Source organism: Sciurus vulgaris (assembly GCF_902686455.1).
Source record: "Sciurus vulgaris genome assembly, chromosome: 1".
Lineage (NCBI taxonomy): Eukaryota > Metazoa > Chordata > Mammalia > Rodentia > Sciuridae > Sciurus > Sciurus vulgaris.
The window spans coordinates 211,096,117-211,109,487 of record NC_136461.1 but is presented as its reverse complement, the minus strand read 5'-3'; the positions used below and the strand labels follow the sequence as shown (position 1 = coordinate 211,109,487).

At 64.0% G+C, this 13,371-nt stretch overlaps 1 protein-coding gene across 8 annotated transcripts in view; it reads right to left on the bottom strand.

Annotated features, from left to right (window-relative positions):
• ADGRB1 (adhesion G protein-coupled receptor B1) overlaps positions 1–13,068 on the bottom strand; it is a 62,944-nt gene extending 49,876 nt beyond the window's left edge. For 4 of the 8 annotated variants that reach the window (XM_079153771.1, XM_079153774.1, XM_079153775.1 and 1 more), the window contains exons 1-8: positions 12,070–13,068; positions 2,977–3,138; positions 2,087–2,197; positions 1,549–1,713; positions 1,300–1,463; positions 941–1,115; positions 507–671; positions 301–402 (exon numbers count right to left, since the gene is read on the bottom strand). In XM_079153771.1, the coding sequence (XP_079009897.1) occupies positions 301–402; positions 507–671; positions 941–1,115; positions 1,300–1,463; positions 1,549–1,713; positions 2,087–2,197; positions 2,977–3,138; positions 12,070–12,835 (1,810 nt within the window). In that variant the 5' untranslated portion in view covers positions 12,836–13,068. Of the gene's footprint in view, positions 1–300; positions 403–506; positions 672–940; positions 1,116–1,298; positions 1,464–1,548; positions 1,714–2,086; positions 2,198–2,976; positions 3,139–12,069 lie in introns of all 8 variants that reach the window. The other 4 variants (XM_079153776.1, XM_079153778.1, XM_079153773.1 and 1 more) reach the window with 3 other exon arrangements.
• Between the last annotated feature and the right edge of the window lie 303 nt (positions 13,069–13,371).

Below are 13,371 nucleotides of genomic sequence, written 5' to 3'. Positions count from 1 at the left end.
GGCACAGAAACCACAGGAGAGGTGGCCAACACCAGGGCATGGCCGAGCCCCTTTCCCATGGAGCCCATCCCACTTCCCCACACCCTCTCACACCCCCCAGTGGCTCCTCAGGGCCCACGTGGGATCATCAGTGCATGGCATGGGTCCTGCCCCGAGTGTGCCCGCACTGCGGTCCGGGACCCCTGGCCCAGGCCACTCAGCATCAGGTGCACACAAGGCTCTCTGGGCTCTGGGCCTCAGAGAGGTGCCTGGGGGATCTCCACGGAGATGTCACAAGAGCCCCCACACCCCTGCCCTCACCTGTGGCGTTGCGAGGACACCGGACTGCAGCCACCTCCCCAGCTGGTGTTTCCTTCCAGACCACAGCTCCGAAGCTGTCCTCGCCACAGATCTCGTGTGGCTCTGCCAAGGAGGACCCACATGGTGAGAGCCGGTGCCGGGAAGGGACGGGGCCTCCAGGCACCCCCGCCTCCCCAGGCCCAGCCACAGGGCGGGAGGGGTCTCACCCGGACATCGCTGCGTGCCACACTGCCGGTGCTCATCCTGGGGGCCCTGGCAGGCTGCTCCCCCAAAGAAGGGCCCGGAGCAGGCACGCTCCCGCCGCTGGCTGCCGCCGCCACACGTGACACTGCAGCTGCCCCAGGAGGCCCAGGCCTGCCACTTGCCGTCCACTGCAGGGATGGCCAGACAGAGGCACAGGCGATGGGGACCAGAGAATAGGGTCAGGGAGCAACGGGCGTGGGAGCAGGAATGGGGTCGCAAGGACACGGGGACCGGGACTGAGGGGCAGGAGCTAGAGAGACTTGAGGCGGCAGGGTGCCCAGTAGTGGAGGCCTCCTGCCCGGGCCCCCGGACCCCCCTGGCCCCATGCAGGCCACAAACCCCGGGGCCCGGCCTCCCCCAAGACCCGCCAGCCAGGCCTGCCGGGCGGGGCCCTGACCTGGACACTGCTGCAGGAAGCAGTCCCGCGTCTCCACCCAGTGGCCCTGGCACTCGGCGCCCCCGTAGGAAGGCCCGTTGCACTCGCGTGTGCGCTGCTGCCGGCCCTGGGAGCAGCTGGCCGAGCAGGCGCTCCAGCTGGACCACTCATTCCAGTTTCCGTCCACTGCCCGGCCCGGGGGAGGAAGGAGACGGGAAGCCAGCGTGAACACCCAGCACCTGGTGCCCGGCTGGCACCCCACCCCTCCTGGGCAGCACGAGGTGCAGCCTCTGAGCACACCACGCGCTCCTGGCTCCTGGGTGGGGACCCACCCAGCCCTGCCCGGCCCTGCCCCTGCCGGGCCCTCCCTCTCACCTACCAGGGCACAGGGCAATGTTGCAGAATTTGGTTTGCTTCTCGGGACCCTCACAGGGGTTGCCTCCAAACTGGGGGGGCCTGCAGGTGCGCGTGCGGTCCCGGAAGCCGCGGCCACAGGTGCTGGAACAAAGGCTCCAGGGGGACCACTCATCCCAGGCTCCATGCACTGTCGAGGGACAGAAAGGCGCTGCTGCCCTCTGGGGTGGTGGCAGCTGCCCTGCGGCCCCCTGGCGCCCCGAGGCCACGCCCACCTGGACACACGGCGGAGTTGTTGCAGAGCCGCTGCTCCCGCAGGGGCCCGCTGCACTGCGTGCTGTAGGAGGAGGACACGCAGAAGCGTGTGCGGGTCTGCCAGCCCTCGCCACAGGTGCTGGAGCACACGCTCCAGGGGGACCACTCCTCCGCCGCTGGGTCACCTGCAGGCCCACACTGCCCATCACAGCACGGCCACAGCCAGAGCACAGCCCAGCCCTCAGGCTGCCCAGGAGGAAGTGGCCGGCGGCTGGCTGGCCTGGGCTGCTGTCCAGGACTGCCAGTTTTCCCAGGGGGCCTGCAGCTCAAGGGCCGGCCTGGGCCCCCATGGGGCCCCCGCAGCCTGGCAGGGACAGAACCCTCACCTCACGCCAGCTCCCCAAAGCCAGTCTGCCTGCAGACAAGAGCCGGGCACCTAAGAGGTGAGTCTAACCAGGCAAGTTGTTTAGTTACAGCTCACCATCGCAGTACTTACTTAGACCAGTTACCCAAAACCTAGTTTTGGACCCTCCCCACTGGATCCCGCCCGCAGCTCACCCGTCTGTGGGTACGGGAACCCAAACTGCTGCAGCTCGTCCCCCAGCTCCTCCCGCCGCCGGGCATCCGTGGACCTCAGGGACTGGCTCCGGGAGCTGGTACGCCCAGCAGCTGCAGGGTAGACTCAGGTCAGCATCCCGGCTGGGGTGTCTTGTGTCCTTGGCCACACTGGGCCATCCACATGCAAGGACCAGGGCCACCTGGCCCCATTGGGCAGCAGGAAAACCAGGCCCAGAGCACCTGGCCTGGCACCAGCCCTCCTCCTCTGGTCAACATGGGCCCACAAGACGTGGTGCTGAGGGTCCCTCCCTCTCAGCCTGTGAGGCCTGGCAGGCCAGCGGTCACCTGCAGGACAGCTCCTCTGAGCCGCTGCCACTCCCTCCTGCTCAACATACCATCTACTGTCCCCACCCCTGCCCAATGCCCAGGGGCCTCCCTGGGCTCCTGAGATGAGCTTGGTTCCCCAGGAGAGTTCATCAAGGAAAAAACAACCCAGAGAATGACAATCTCATTAGAGCCTGATTTAACTTTATGAGAGCATTTAAAAAATGCATGAGGTCATTAGAGAGCCTTATTAGAGAGATACATTCTGGAGCTGATCTGGCGGAGTGGCCAGCGCTCCGGGCAGGGAAGAGGGGCACTGCGCGCAGCTGAGAAGGAAGCCCCCTAGTCCCAGCTGGCTCGGTTCCGCCCCGCCCCCGGCTCTCACCTGTCTCCACTGGCCCGCCTGGCCGTCGCTCCTGGCTAGGCTCCGCCCCATCACTCGCCCAACCGGCCCCACCCGTCAGACCCGCACAGCGCGCCGTGCGCTTTCCATCCCCGCGGCCTGCACCGTCGCTTTCCTTCTTCCAGGCCCCCGCCCACCCCGCCGCGCGCCTGGGCGCACTCACGGCCGCAGGCCTTGCGGTTGCACAGGCGACCCTCCTCCAGCACCCCCTCGCAGCCGCCGCCCTCGACGCCCGGCGCTGGCAGGCAGGTGCGCGTCCGCGTCTGCAGACCTCCTCCGCAGTCCCTCGTGCACTCGCCCCATAGGGACCACAGCTTCCAGCCGCCTGGGAAACCAGAGGGCGGGGTCAGGACCGGTCGGGAGCGGTGAGCGCGCACCCGGGTTAAGAACCAGGCCAGCAGAAAGCAGCACGCCAGCTGGGCTGAGAGTGGCAGAAGTGCCCGGTGGGGCCTTGGGGAACCCAGGGCCACCAAGCTCCTGGGCACCCTCTGGAGAGCTCAGCTCAGTCCTGTGCTAGGAGGTCCTAGTATGGGGCTGGTACCCAGCGCAGCCCAGGCGGGTTGGCTGGAGGACAGTGTTCTCCCAAGGCTGTCTTGAGCACGCGGCCCAGGGCAAAAAGGCTCTGTTGCTAAGGCCTGCATTCCTGCACACCAGACACGCCCTCTGACCCAGGACCTGCTGCCCTGAGTTTGCGCCTCACCTGCACAGAGGAGGGCTAGCCTTGGCCATTGCCTAAGCCCCACCCAACCCCACACCCACCAAGGTCCCACACCGGGGCCGGCCTGGGACCCAAAGACCCACTTATTGGCTTCGCCTGGCAGAATCCTTAGACCCAGCAGAGGTGACCACCTGCTGAGCTCCCGACACAGGCCTCCAGGACTCTGGCCCTGCTGACTCCGGCCACCCCCTTCAGCCCTTCCTGGGTCTCCTTCCACCCTGGCCCTGACAGTCCATGGCCTTCACTGGCCTGCATTCCACCAACAACCAGACCTTCTGCCCCTTGGTGGCCCCGGGACCTTGGGGAACACTGAGGGCTGCCTAAAGTGCCAGTGCTGGGCAGCCACCCAGGAGCAAGGAGCAGGGGAGGGCTGCTCCCATCTGCGGGCCAGAGCACCCAGGCTGCAGTGGAAGGCTGGGGGAGGGGCTGCCGCCACAGGCCTCCTGCGGGGCACCTTCCACAGCACAGCTTCCGCTTCTGTCATCCACTGGTCTCCTGCGGATGTCAGAGCAGCAGGGTCGGGTAGACTCAGAGAGCAGCTAACCCTCCCCAGGTGCCTGTTCATGGCTGGGCTCCGCCCAGAGCACAGGGTCTCTGCAGAGGACACCCCTGACCTGCACCTGTCCAGGAGGAGGCGAGGAGGCTGGTGATGGTGCTGCCAGGGTCACCACAGAGCCCCATACTGCCCGCTGGAGGCACTGAGCCGGATAGCTTGCCCAAGAGCGCACAAGAGACCCTCCAAGGACCAAGAACCATCTGGCGAAGGGCAAGTGGGTCCTGGCAGTAGGGAGGGCCTCTGGTGCCTCAGCCTCCCTGTGGCTTAGAGGATGGACCCTCACCTCATGGGGTGAGAATGGGGACACAGGATGTCCCAGAGGATGGGTAGCCCCATCAGCCAAATGGTCCCCTGGATCGCCTCCTGGCCTCACACCCATCACTGCCCAAGGACAACAGCTGGCTTCTGGGATTGACCAGCAGTAGGATCAACATTAGGAAAGGGCTTGGAAAGGTCAGCAGGTAAGCACTGCTTTCTGGTCAGAGTGGACCCCTGGCCTGGTCTGGCCTGTGCACCCTGCATGGCCCATCTCCTCTGCATCTGTGTTTGGGCTGGGCCAGCAGGGGGCACCAGTGTGGGTGACAGAAATAGGGCAAGGAATCCCAGTCACAGCTGGGGGGCTTGCTCTCCCCCAGGGCCAAAGGGTGGAGAGGCACCTTCCGCCCCTCACAAGGAAGCTGCCCCCCGCTCAGAACCACAGCTCCATGGGCTCCCGAGAAGCTGAGCATTTGAGCCAAGGCCAGTGGCAGCCAGGCCTCCTGTCCACTGCGCCAGTCCATGTCTGCCTGGCAGGACACAGCCAGGCTACAGGGAAGCAGGGCAGTGCTTCTGAGCCCCTTCTCAGTCTGGTTGAAGTGTCCCATACCAGGGTGGGGGTGCACGCGCTGCTCCCACTTCTCAGACAACACAGGGGCTGTAAATGAAGGGAAACCTGTGCCCCTCCACCCAGCCGGGAAGAGGCCACTCAGGGACTGTGCCATCACGTGGCACAGGTCCTCACCTTTAGGGTAGGCTGCTTCGCCTCCCATGGGTGGCCCACCCTGCCCCCTGGCCCTCGAGCCCTGCTCTTTGTGGGTGCCAGCACCAGAGTCTGGCCCCCCGCACGAGGCAGGTCTCACCCTGTCTCAGCAGTGGAAACTGAGCCAGGGGCAGCCTCCCAGCTAGTGAGGCTTGTGTCTCCAGAGCGGGCACTGACTGGTGCTGAGGTGGGCAGGTAAGGGCATCAGGTCCTGAGCAGGAGCTACCAGTGTGGACACCGCACGGATCTCACCTTGTCTCCAGCGCAAAGAGGGTGGAAGGGCCTCGGAAAGGCGGTGTGAGGGCACAGGCGGAGGCAACAGAGACACCCACCCCAGGAGGGCAGAGCCGAGGGCAAGGGGAGGCACAGTGGACAGGACAGGGCAGCAGCTGCCCAGTCAGGCCTTAACTCAGGGCACGCAGAGGACCCAGGTTGGATTCAGATCTTCAACCGGATCAGGTTCCAAATCCCACTCCTCCCCACCAAGGCCACCTGCCAGGACTGACCCAGCAGCAGGGGTCTCACCTGCCATGCCATCCCATCCTGATTCTAGACAGAGCAGGGGGCGATTCAGAGGCAGGCCTGGAGACAGGTCCGGGTGCCAGTGCTGCTCCTGCCCCCTTGCTGCCTAGCCCAGCCCCCATGAGGAAGCCTGAGTGGTGTGGAAACTGGCAGTGGGTGGGAGAGAGAGGGTGTCCAAGCCAGGCTAATCGGAGGATGCCACTCGGTTCCCATGGCAACTGCTGCGCAGCCTTTCAGGATAGACCCAGGTTAGGCCTCAGCTGCCAGAACACCCACTATTTCAGGGCTGGTTACCTTGGTGACCCAGGTGGTGAGGATGTGGAGGGGGAGGGGAGAGAAGGGAACTTAGAGAGAGGCTTGGGAGAGGGGCCACTGGCACAGAGGATGGACTGCCCCCCTGCCCCCAACAAGCCCGGCCCTGACTGGTTACAGTGAGTCCGGATCCAAATCACAGGCTGTGCCCTGGTCCTGGTCACACACTGAGTCCTGACCTGAGCTATGATCCTGGTCACGGATTAATTCCTGACCCTGGTCACACACTGAACCTTGCTCCTCATCATCAACTGACCTCTGACCCTGGGCATAAGATCCCTGATCCAACACCACATACTGAGCCCTGATCCCAGTCACAGACTGATCCCCAACCTTGGCTATGCTCTCTCCACTAATGAATGCTCAGAGAAGGTATTTGCTATTTTTACCACCATTTTCGTTTCTAATGTGTGTCCTCACATAGCTGACACTCCATAAATGTTTGCCCAGTGAATGGGTCCATGCCAGAGTCGGTGCCAGAGGGGGAGTCCTGGGGTCCCCTGCGGTGCATCACACAGGACAAAGACTGTCAGGGCCCGGCGCGACACAAGGGGGCAGCAGAGGAGTAGGCAGGGCTGGGGGGCGGGCTGCCCCTCCGGTCCCGGAAAGAAGTCGCTATTCTTCCCCCACTCAATGCCCCTCTGTCTGGAAGCCTCATTTCCATCTCATTATGGCGATGAATAGAGCCAATTATCGGCCGCCAGGCAGGCCGGCCACCCAGGGACGATGGTGCACAGTGAGGGGGCTCGGGTGTCCTTCCCACCCTGGCGACCCGGCCTGAAGGCAGGGGCTCCAGATCCTGTGCCCTAAATGGGCTGCGTCGGGGCTCCGCGGGAGCCCTTCCCCCACCCGGCCTCCCCAGTTTCCGGGATCCCCTTCGGAGAGGAACGCTGCGCTCCCAGCCTCCTCCAGCAGAGGGCGCCCGAGTCCAGCAGGTTGCGCAGCACCTGAGTTGCTGCCCATTTTCCCCCTGCCCGGCCAGGCTGGGGTCTTCGGGCACTCTGCAAGGTGCAGGAACGGTCCTCTGCCCAGGCTTCCAGGAGGGGTGCCCGGCCGACCCTGGCCATAGGACCCCTCTCAACGAGCACAGGACCACAAGGACAGGAGGCTCCCTGCAGCTCCTCCCCCACTCAGCCCCACTCCCGCCAGTCACCCCAGGGCCTGAAATAGCCCACCTCCTGCTGGGCAGGCAGCTCCCCCTCCCGTGGAGCACCTGCTCACACAGGTCCCACAAGCAAGTCCTGTCCCACTTCCACCACAGAGGAAGCAGGCTCCTGCGCACTAGGGGCCCACACCTGCAGGGGCCCAACTTTCTTGCTTCTTTCTCTGGGTCTGGCAGATGCTCCCAGATGCTTCCGTTCCTGAGAACAGTGCCCTGATTACTAGTCTGAAACCTCAGGCCATCCTGGACAAGATGCTGCTCGTCCCCGGGCCTCTGGCTGTCCAGTGGCCAAGCTGATGTCCCTTCTCCCTGCCTTTCTGGGAAGTGCCTAAATGAGGCCATGACTCTCAGCCTTTCTCACAGCCCATGGTCAGGGCTGAGCTCTGCCTCCAAGGGCTGGCAGCTTCGAGAGTGCAGCACCTCCACAGCCCTCCTGCTCTTTCCACCTGGACAAACGTCGTCTGTGAGGGCACTGAAGCCTTGTATTCTAGACTTTTCTAAATTGATGCTTGTGCAAAAAGCTACCACCCTGACCAAGAGAGGAGCCCAACATCCCTGAAAGTGGCGACCCTGGGGCTTTCCCCAGCCCCATCGTCTCCCTAGCACTCCCAAACTCAACCCCAGTCCTCCTCCCCCAAGTTCAGGCCAGCTTCTACTGGCCCTCATGCTGCCCCTCTGGCCTTTCAGACCTCAGTGAGACCCCTGCCAGCTCTTCCCAGGACTCAGTGGGGCTCCTGGGAGTGGGACTGCACGGGGGGTCAATGGCCAGGACACGATAATGATTGGCCCTGGAAGCAGGGCCAGGGGGAAGGTCAGCCCCAGGCCTGCAGCCCATCAGGCCCCTCACATGCCTGGCAGAGCGTGCATGGGCACGTGTGTCCACATGTCCACACCTCCAGACAGGCAGTCCAGCTGAGCCTCCCGCCTCTGCCCCGGCATATGTGTACACACGCACAGGACACAGGGACACGCAGGGACACGCACAGGCATACATGCACACACAGGGACGCCCATACACTTGCTCCCGCCCCCAGGACGCTGCTTCTTCATTATCTTACATGTCGCTTCTGCAATAAAATTCTTTAATTAAAACATGAATATTTAAAACAACCCTTGAGAGAAATGCCCATTTCACCAGAGGCAGAAAGCTGCTGAGAGATGGAGGGGGAGACAGGGATGGGGACGGCACGGGGACTCAGGGTGGGTGCAGGCCTGGCAGCCGTGGAGGGCTGGGTGGAGAGGGACAGTTGCTCTGGCCTGAGGAATGTTTGTGGAATCTGATGCGTGACGTGGCCATGTGGCATTTGGACCGGCCTGGTGGGGGCAGGGCTGAAAATGGGCCACGGGTCGCCCGCGCCTGCCGGTGCCCCAGCTCGGTCGGGCACCTCACTCAGTGGGCTACACGGGGGGCGGAGGCGAGGCGGAGGTCCTGGGCACCGGCTCGTGGGGGAGGCTGGGCTGCTGCTGCTCAGGCTCGGCCCACTCTCCTGAATTTACCTGACCTTCCTCTCGCCACACAGAGGGCACTCGGGAGAAGCCCAGGTGGCAACCCAAGGAGTCTCTGTCAGCCTACTGCTTACAAAGCTGTGCGACTCGGGTTGGTACCCTGACATCTCTGTTACCCACAAGCTTTGCTGAGCACCTGCTGCATGCCAGTGCTGCCCCGCACCCCAGGGAAGGGCTGTGAGAGGTGCCGGCCTCCTCTCAGCACACACAGCCAGTGACGGGCACGAGTGCAGGAAGTGACGCACTGCTCAAGGTGACGCATGCTGGAGGGGGAGGCAGGGCGGGGCCAGACTGTGGTCGCTCCATTTAAAACTGCATGGTGGGCCCCCAAGAGGCAGGTCTGAGCAGGCTGGGGGAGGTGCCCCAGGAGCCTGGGGAGACCCCTTAAGGGCCTGGGAAACGGCTGCGGCCAGCGCTCCTCATTCTCATCCTCGTGGTTAGGAAGCAGCAGGGCCTCCTAGGTGCCGGGAGGGTGCTAGGGTCTGAGCAGGGACGCTGTGCCACGCACCCTGCTTCACTCCGCCAGAGCCAACCACACGCTTCCACGCCGTCTTCCCGCAAGACAGCAGCCCGCACTCCACGCTGCATGGCGGACAGAGCTGCCCAGAGCCCCTCACTGTGCACACACGGTCTCACACACGTGCACGCACACCAGGCACAGCATAACGCTCTGCACCCGCACACACAAGTGTGTGCACACACATCTCATACACACACAGTCTGCAGCATGCGTGGGTGCACACACCATACTCATGGCAGGAATACACGCCCAATACACTGTCTGCACGTAAACTCAATGCACTGTACACACAGAAAATGCACTGTATGCATGCACGTGCATCACAGGCATGTAACATACGTGCAGGGTCATGATTGTGTGAACATACAGGTGAACAACACACTACACATGCACACGTGCATGGGTGCATGCTTATGTTCATGCATGCAGAACCCACAAGCCCGTCTACTCCTCACCTGTGTACCACACGCTGCACACACATGTGCACATGAGCACAATGCCCTGCATACACACATACACGCATGCACTTACACCTTCTCGCCTGCCCGGAGCACCACTTCCTAGCATTCTTTCTCAGGGTCTGTGCACACACCCCAGTTGCCCACACTCCATCTCCAACACCCCTGCCTCCATCCCGTGCCTGTCCCAGGCCCTTCAGAGTCTCCTCCTGATAACACACAAGGATATTGATGTCTCTTCGTTGAGGCTGCTTCTGCTCAGGGACACCTCATACCACTTCTCACTCATGGGGAAAGCTAGGAGAGGGGACTGATGGCGATGGCCCAGAGGGAATGGTAAGCCAGGGTCAGGCTGGGATTTGAACCCAGGCTCTGGGCTCCAAAGGTGCAGCTCAAAAGCCCTGCCCCAGCTTGACCCTAACCTGTGCTCCAGGTGCCCACATTCTGAGCACAACACCCCCACAGATATCCCCCAGGTAATTCACCCTCTGTCTCACTCTGACCTCCAGATCTTCCTCCTTTCTGCGTCTGCCACCCCCACTTCCCCACCCCAGTGGGTGTCCTCACTCCTGGCCAGAATCAAGGAAACAGCCCAGTCTCTCCTGCCTCCACGCCCATAGCATTTCATCCACAAGTCCCTCGGCTCCTCCTGAAAGCCCTCCTCCTGCCCCTGTTGCTGGGCCCTGACCAGGCCAGCATCAGCCAGCTCCTGCATGCCTGCCCACACCGCTTTCTGTCCTAGCTCCCGCCAGGACCCCCGACTTCCATTCTGCTCTCTCCTCTGCTGCCAACCCTCCCAGGGCCTTCCGTCCTTGAGATCACATACAAGAGCAGGGACAGGCCTGGCCATCACACTACGGCTCCTGCCACAGGGCTGCACCTGGGAGGTGCCAGGAAAGGAGTGGAGCCCCGTGCTGCCCCGGCACCAAGGCTCCATGGGCCACCAGCAACGTGCGTCCACCACGCCAGCCCAGAGAGGTCCCAGCTCCTGCCAGGAAGCTCCATGCTGCTCTGACATCCTAGCAGCTCCCTGTGTGGCCACTACCTGACCAGCACTGCCCAGGTCTGTGTCTGGTCTGGCCCCCGCGATCTGTCACACCCAAGCTGAAAGAACAGCCCTGCAGGGTGGCCACATTCTGCAGATGAGGTAAGCAAGGCTGCGTGCAGAGGACCAGGGGTGGCAGAGCAGGCCTTGAGCCTGATCTGCGGGTGACCGCCAGCCCCACCCTGCTGTGTCCCCCACCCACGCCGGCCGTCACCCTTCCTCCACTTCCCCGAAGAGCACTCCACGCTCTGCTCCGTTCTCCCCCAGGTCCACTTGGCCCACTCCCAAGCCTGCTGTGCCAGAGAAGCTGCCCTTGCCAAGGTCACAGTGACCTCCAGCCTGCCCAGCTAGAAACTGGTTCACTTGGCTTATGGGGCCCAGCCCCCGGGGTGCTGGCTCTGGAGGGGCTGAGGGCCCTGGATGTCCTTGAGGGCCCCTTGACCCACAGTGGCCTCCAGACATCGAGCCCTCTGTAAGCCTCGCCCCTGAACACCAGGCCCCTGTGGTCACTCCTACGTAGCCTGTCACCTGCAGCCTCCTGCCCCTGCCCAACTTGGCCCAGCCAGGGTCTCCAGCCCAAGTCTGGAGGCGCACTGCCTTCTTGGGCTCAGGACACAGGGCAGGCGTGTGCAGGACTGTCCTGCTGCACCCCGACCTTCAGCACCCATGGCTCCCAGTCTGTGCTTGCTCCATGAGGGCTCCCACCTCCCCAGAGGAAACTCAGAGGCCGACGCCCTTTGGACTGGCCGAGACCCTTGGCTGCAGGACACACCAAGCACTCACCCATCTTAGGCTTTGACCCTGCTGTCCCCTCACGTCTCCCAGCCCGTGAATGTAGTCCTCAGCCTAAGCGACCTCCCTGACCTCAAGAAAGCTAGCAGCCCCGGGTTTGCTAGCAGGGGCCAGGCCTGCACATGGCTGCACACCCGTCGCTGCTGCAGTGGCGGCTCATTGCTGGCTCCTGGCGCCTCCCACCTCCTGAAGGGGCAGCTCCCAGGGCAGCACCCTCAGACTACTCTGGCTGCTGTGTCCCCTAGAGCGGGCCACAGGCGAGGGTCTCACCTCCTGGCAGCATCTCCATAGAGCCCCCTGCCCACTCCGTCCACTGTTCCTGTGCATTGGGCCCTGGCCACTGGTCACTGGCCACAGAAGGCTCGGCCCCTTTAGAGCTGCCCTTGCTGAGAAAAAGAAAGGACCCTCTCGCGTCAGGAGTTTAAACTCCCCCAGCTGGCTGGAAACGGCCTGGTGTTCCTTCCTCCACTAACCCTCAGCAAGTGCCGGCCATGGGGCCCATGCGGCCAGGATCCTGCCCTGAGTGCCTGTGGTGACAGCCCCTGGCAGACCTCCTGCTGGACAAGGGGCTGCCACACACCTGCCGTGAGTTCTGTGACCACTTTGCCCTTGCCCTTCTGCCCACAGGGCTGCCTCTGGTCACTCACCTGGTGCGCCGTGCCCACCCCGGTCCTGGGTCAGGCTGGTGAGGCAGTTCTCAGGGCCGCCCGCCACGCCATCCCTCAAGCAGACGTCCCCATGGGGGACCACAGGGCTGGAGGCAGGGTCACTGGCTTCTCCGCCCAGGCAGGCACAGGGGGTCTGCATGATGCCGCAGGGGTGGGAGCTGCGGCTGCCAGCCAGACAGGCATCCAGCCAGCGGCACAGCATCTGGCAGGCGGCCCGGCTGGGGTTACGGTTGCCCACGACCAGGTACTCCACGGAGAAGTCGTCCCTGGGGCCCGGCGGCCCCGGACTGTGGTCCTGGGGCGGCTGCTGGAGCTGCATCTGCAGGAACTGCTTGCTGGCCTGCAGGAAGGCCAGCGGAGCCGCAGGGTCGCAGAGCCGCAGCACTTCGTCGAAGCTCTCCACCCCCAGGTAGGTGCGCGTGGACTCCAGGAAGGAGTCGAACTGGTAGGTGCGGACCCGGCCGGGGCCGCGGCAGGGCGCAGACACCTTGGCCACCTTCATGTAGAGCGTGTAGCGCCGAGGGTCCGGGTTGCGCAGGGTCCAGGAGCAGCGGGAGGCGTTGGCTGGGAAGACGGCTGCTGCCGAGAAGTAGCCGAAGAACTTGCCCTGCACCAGTGTGGCGCACGGCTCGGCCCCCGGCCCCGCGTCTGCCCCCGAGGCTCCCCTCGCCCGGCGCCCCAGCAGCAGGAGCAGCAGGAGCGGCAGGATCCAGATAGGGCCCGGGGCGGCGGCCTGGCCCCTCATCCTAGCTCGCGGGGCCGCCGAGGTTCCGCGGGCTGGGCAGACAGGCGAGGGCCAGGCCTTGACATGCCAGGGTCCAGCTGCAGGCAGGGCCGGGCCAGGGGCAGGGGCAGGGGGCCAGGAGCTGGGGTGGGGTGAGGACAAGACAGGGACAGAGCCCAGCTTCAGGTGAGAGGGCTGCAATGGCTCCTAGAGTCCAGGGCCCTTGGGCCTGCCCATGGCCACCAGTGGCAGCTGGAAGAGAAAGAGCAGAGGGGACCTGCATGAGCCCTGGGGCCAGGGCCGCTGGCCTGCTGGGGCTTGCAGAGGCCACTCAGTGGCTCTGGCTAGCCACAAAGGCTTCGGAGCACAAACTCTGGCCCTGGTGCCCTGCCTGTCCACCCTGACTAGTGTATCCACCTGCAGAGCAGGAGTCCAGCCAGGAAAATGTGGTCCCCCTTCCTTCACCCCCACCTGATCAGAGAGGGTGAGCATGCTGCCTGGGCCTCCCAGCGGTGCCCAACTGACCAGGGTCCTGGCGTGGCTCCCATGGCCCCACT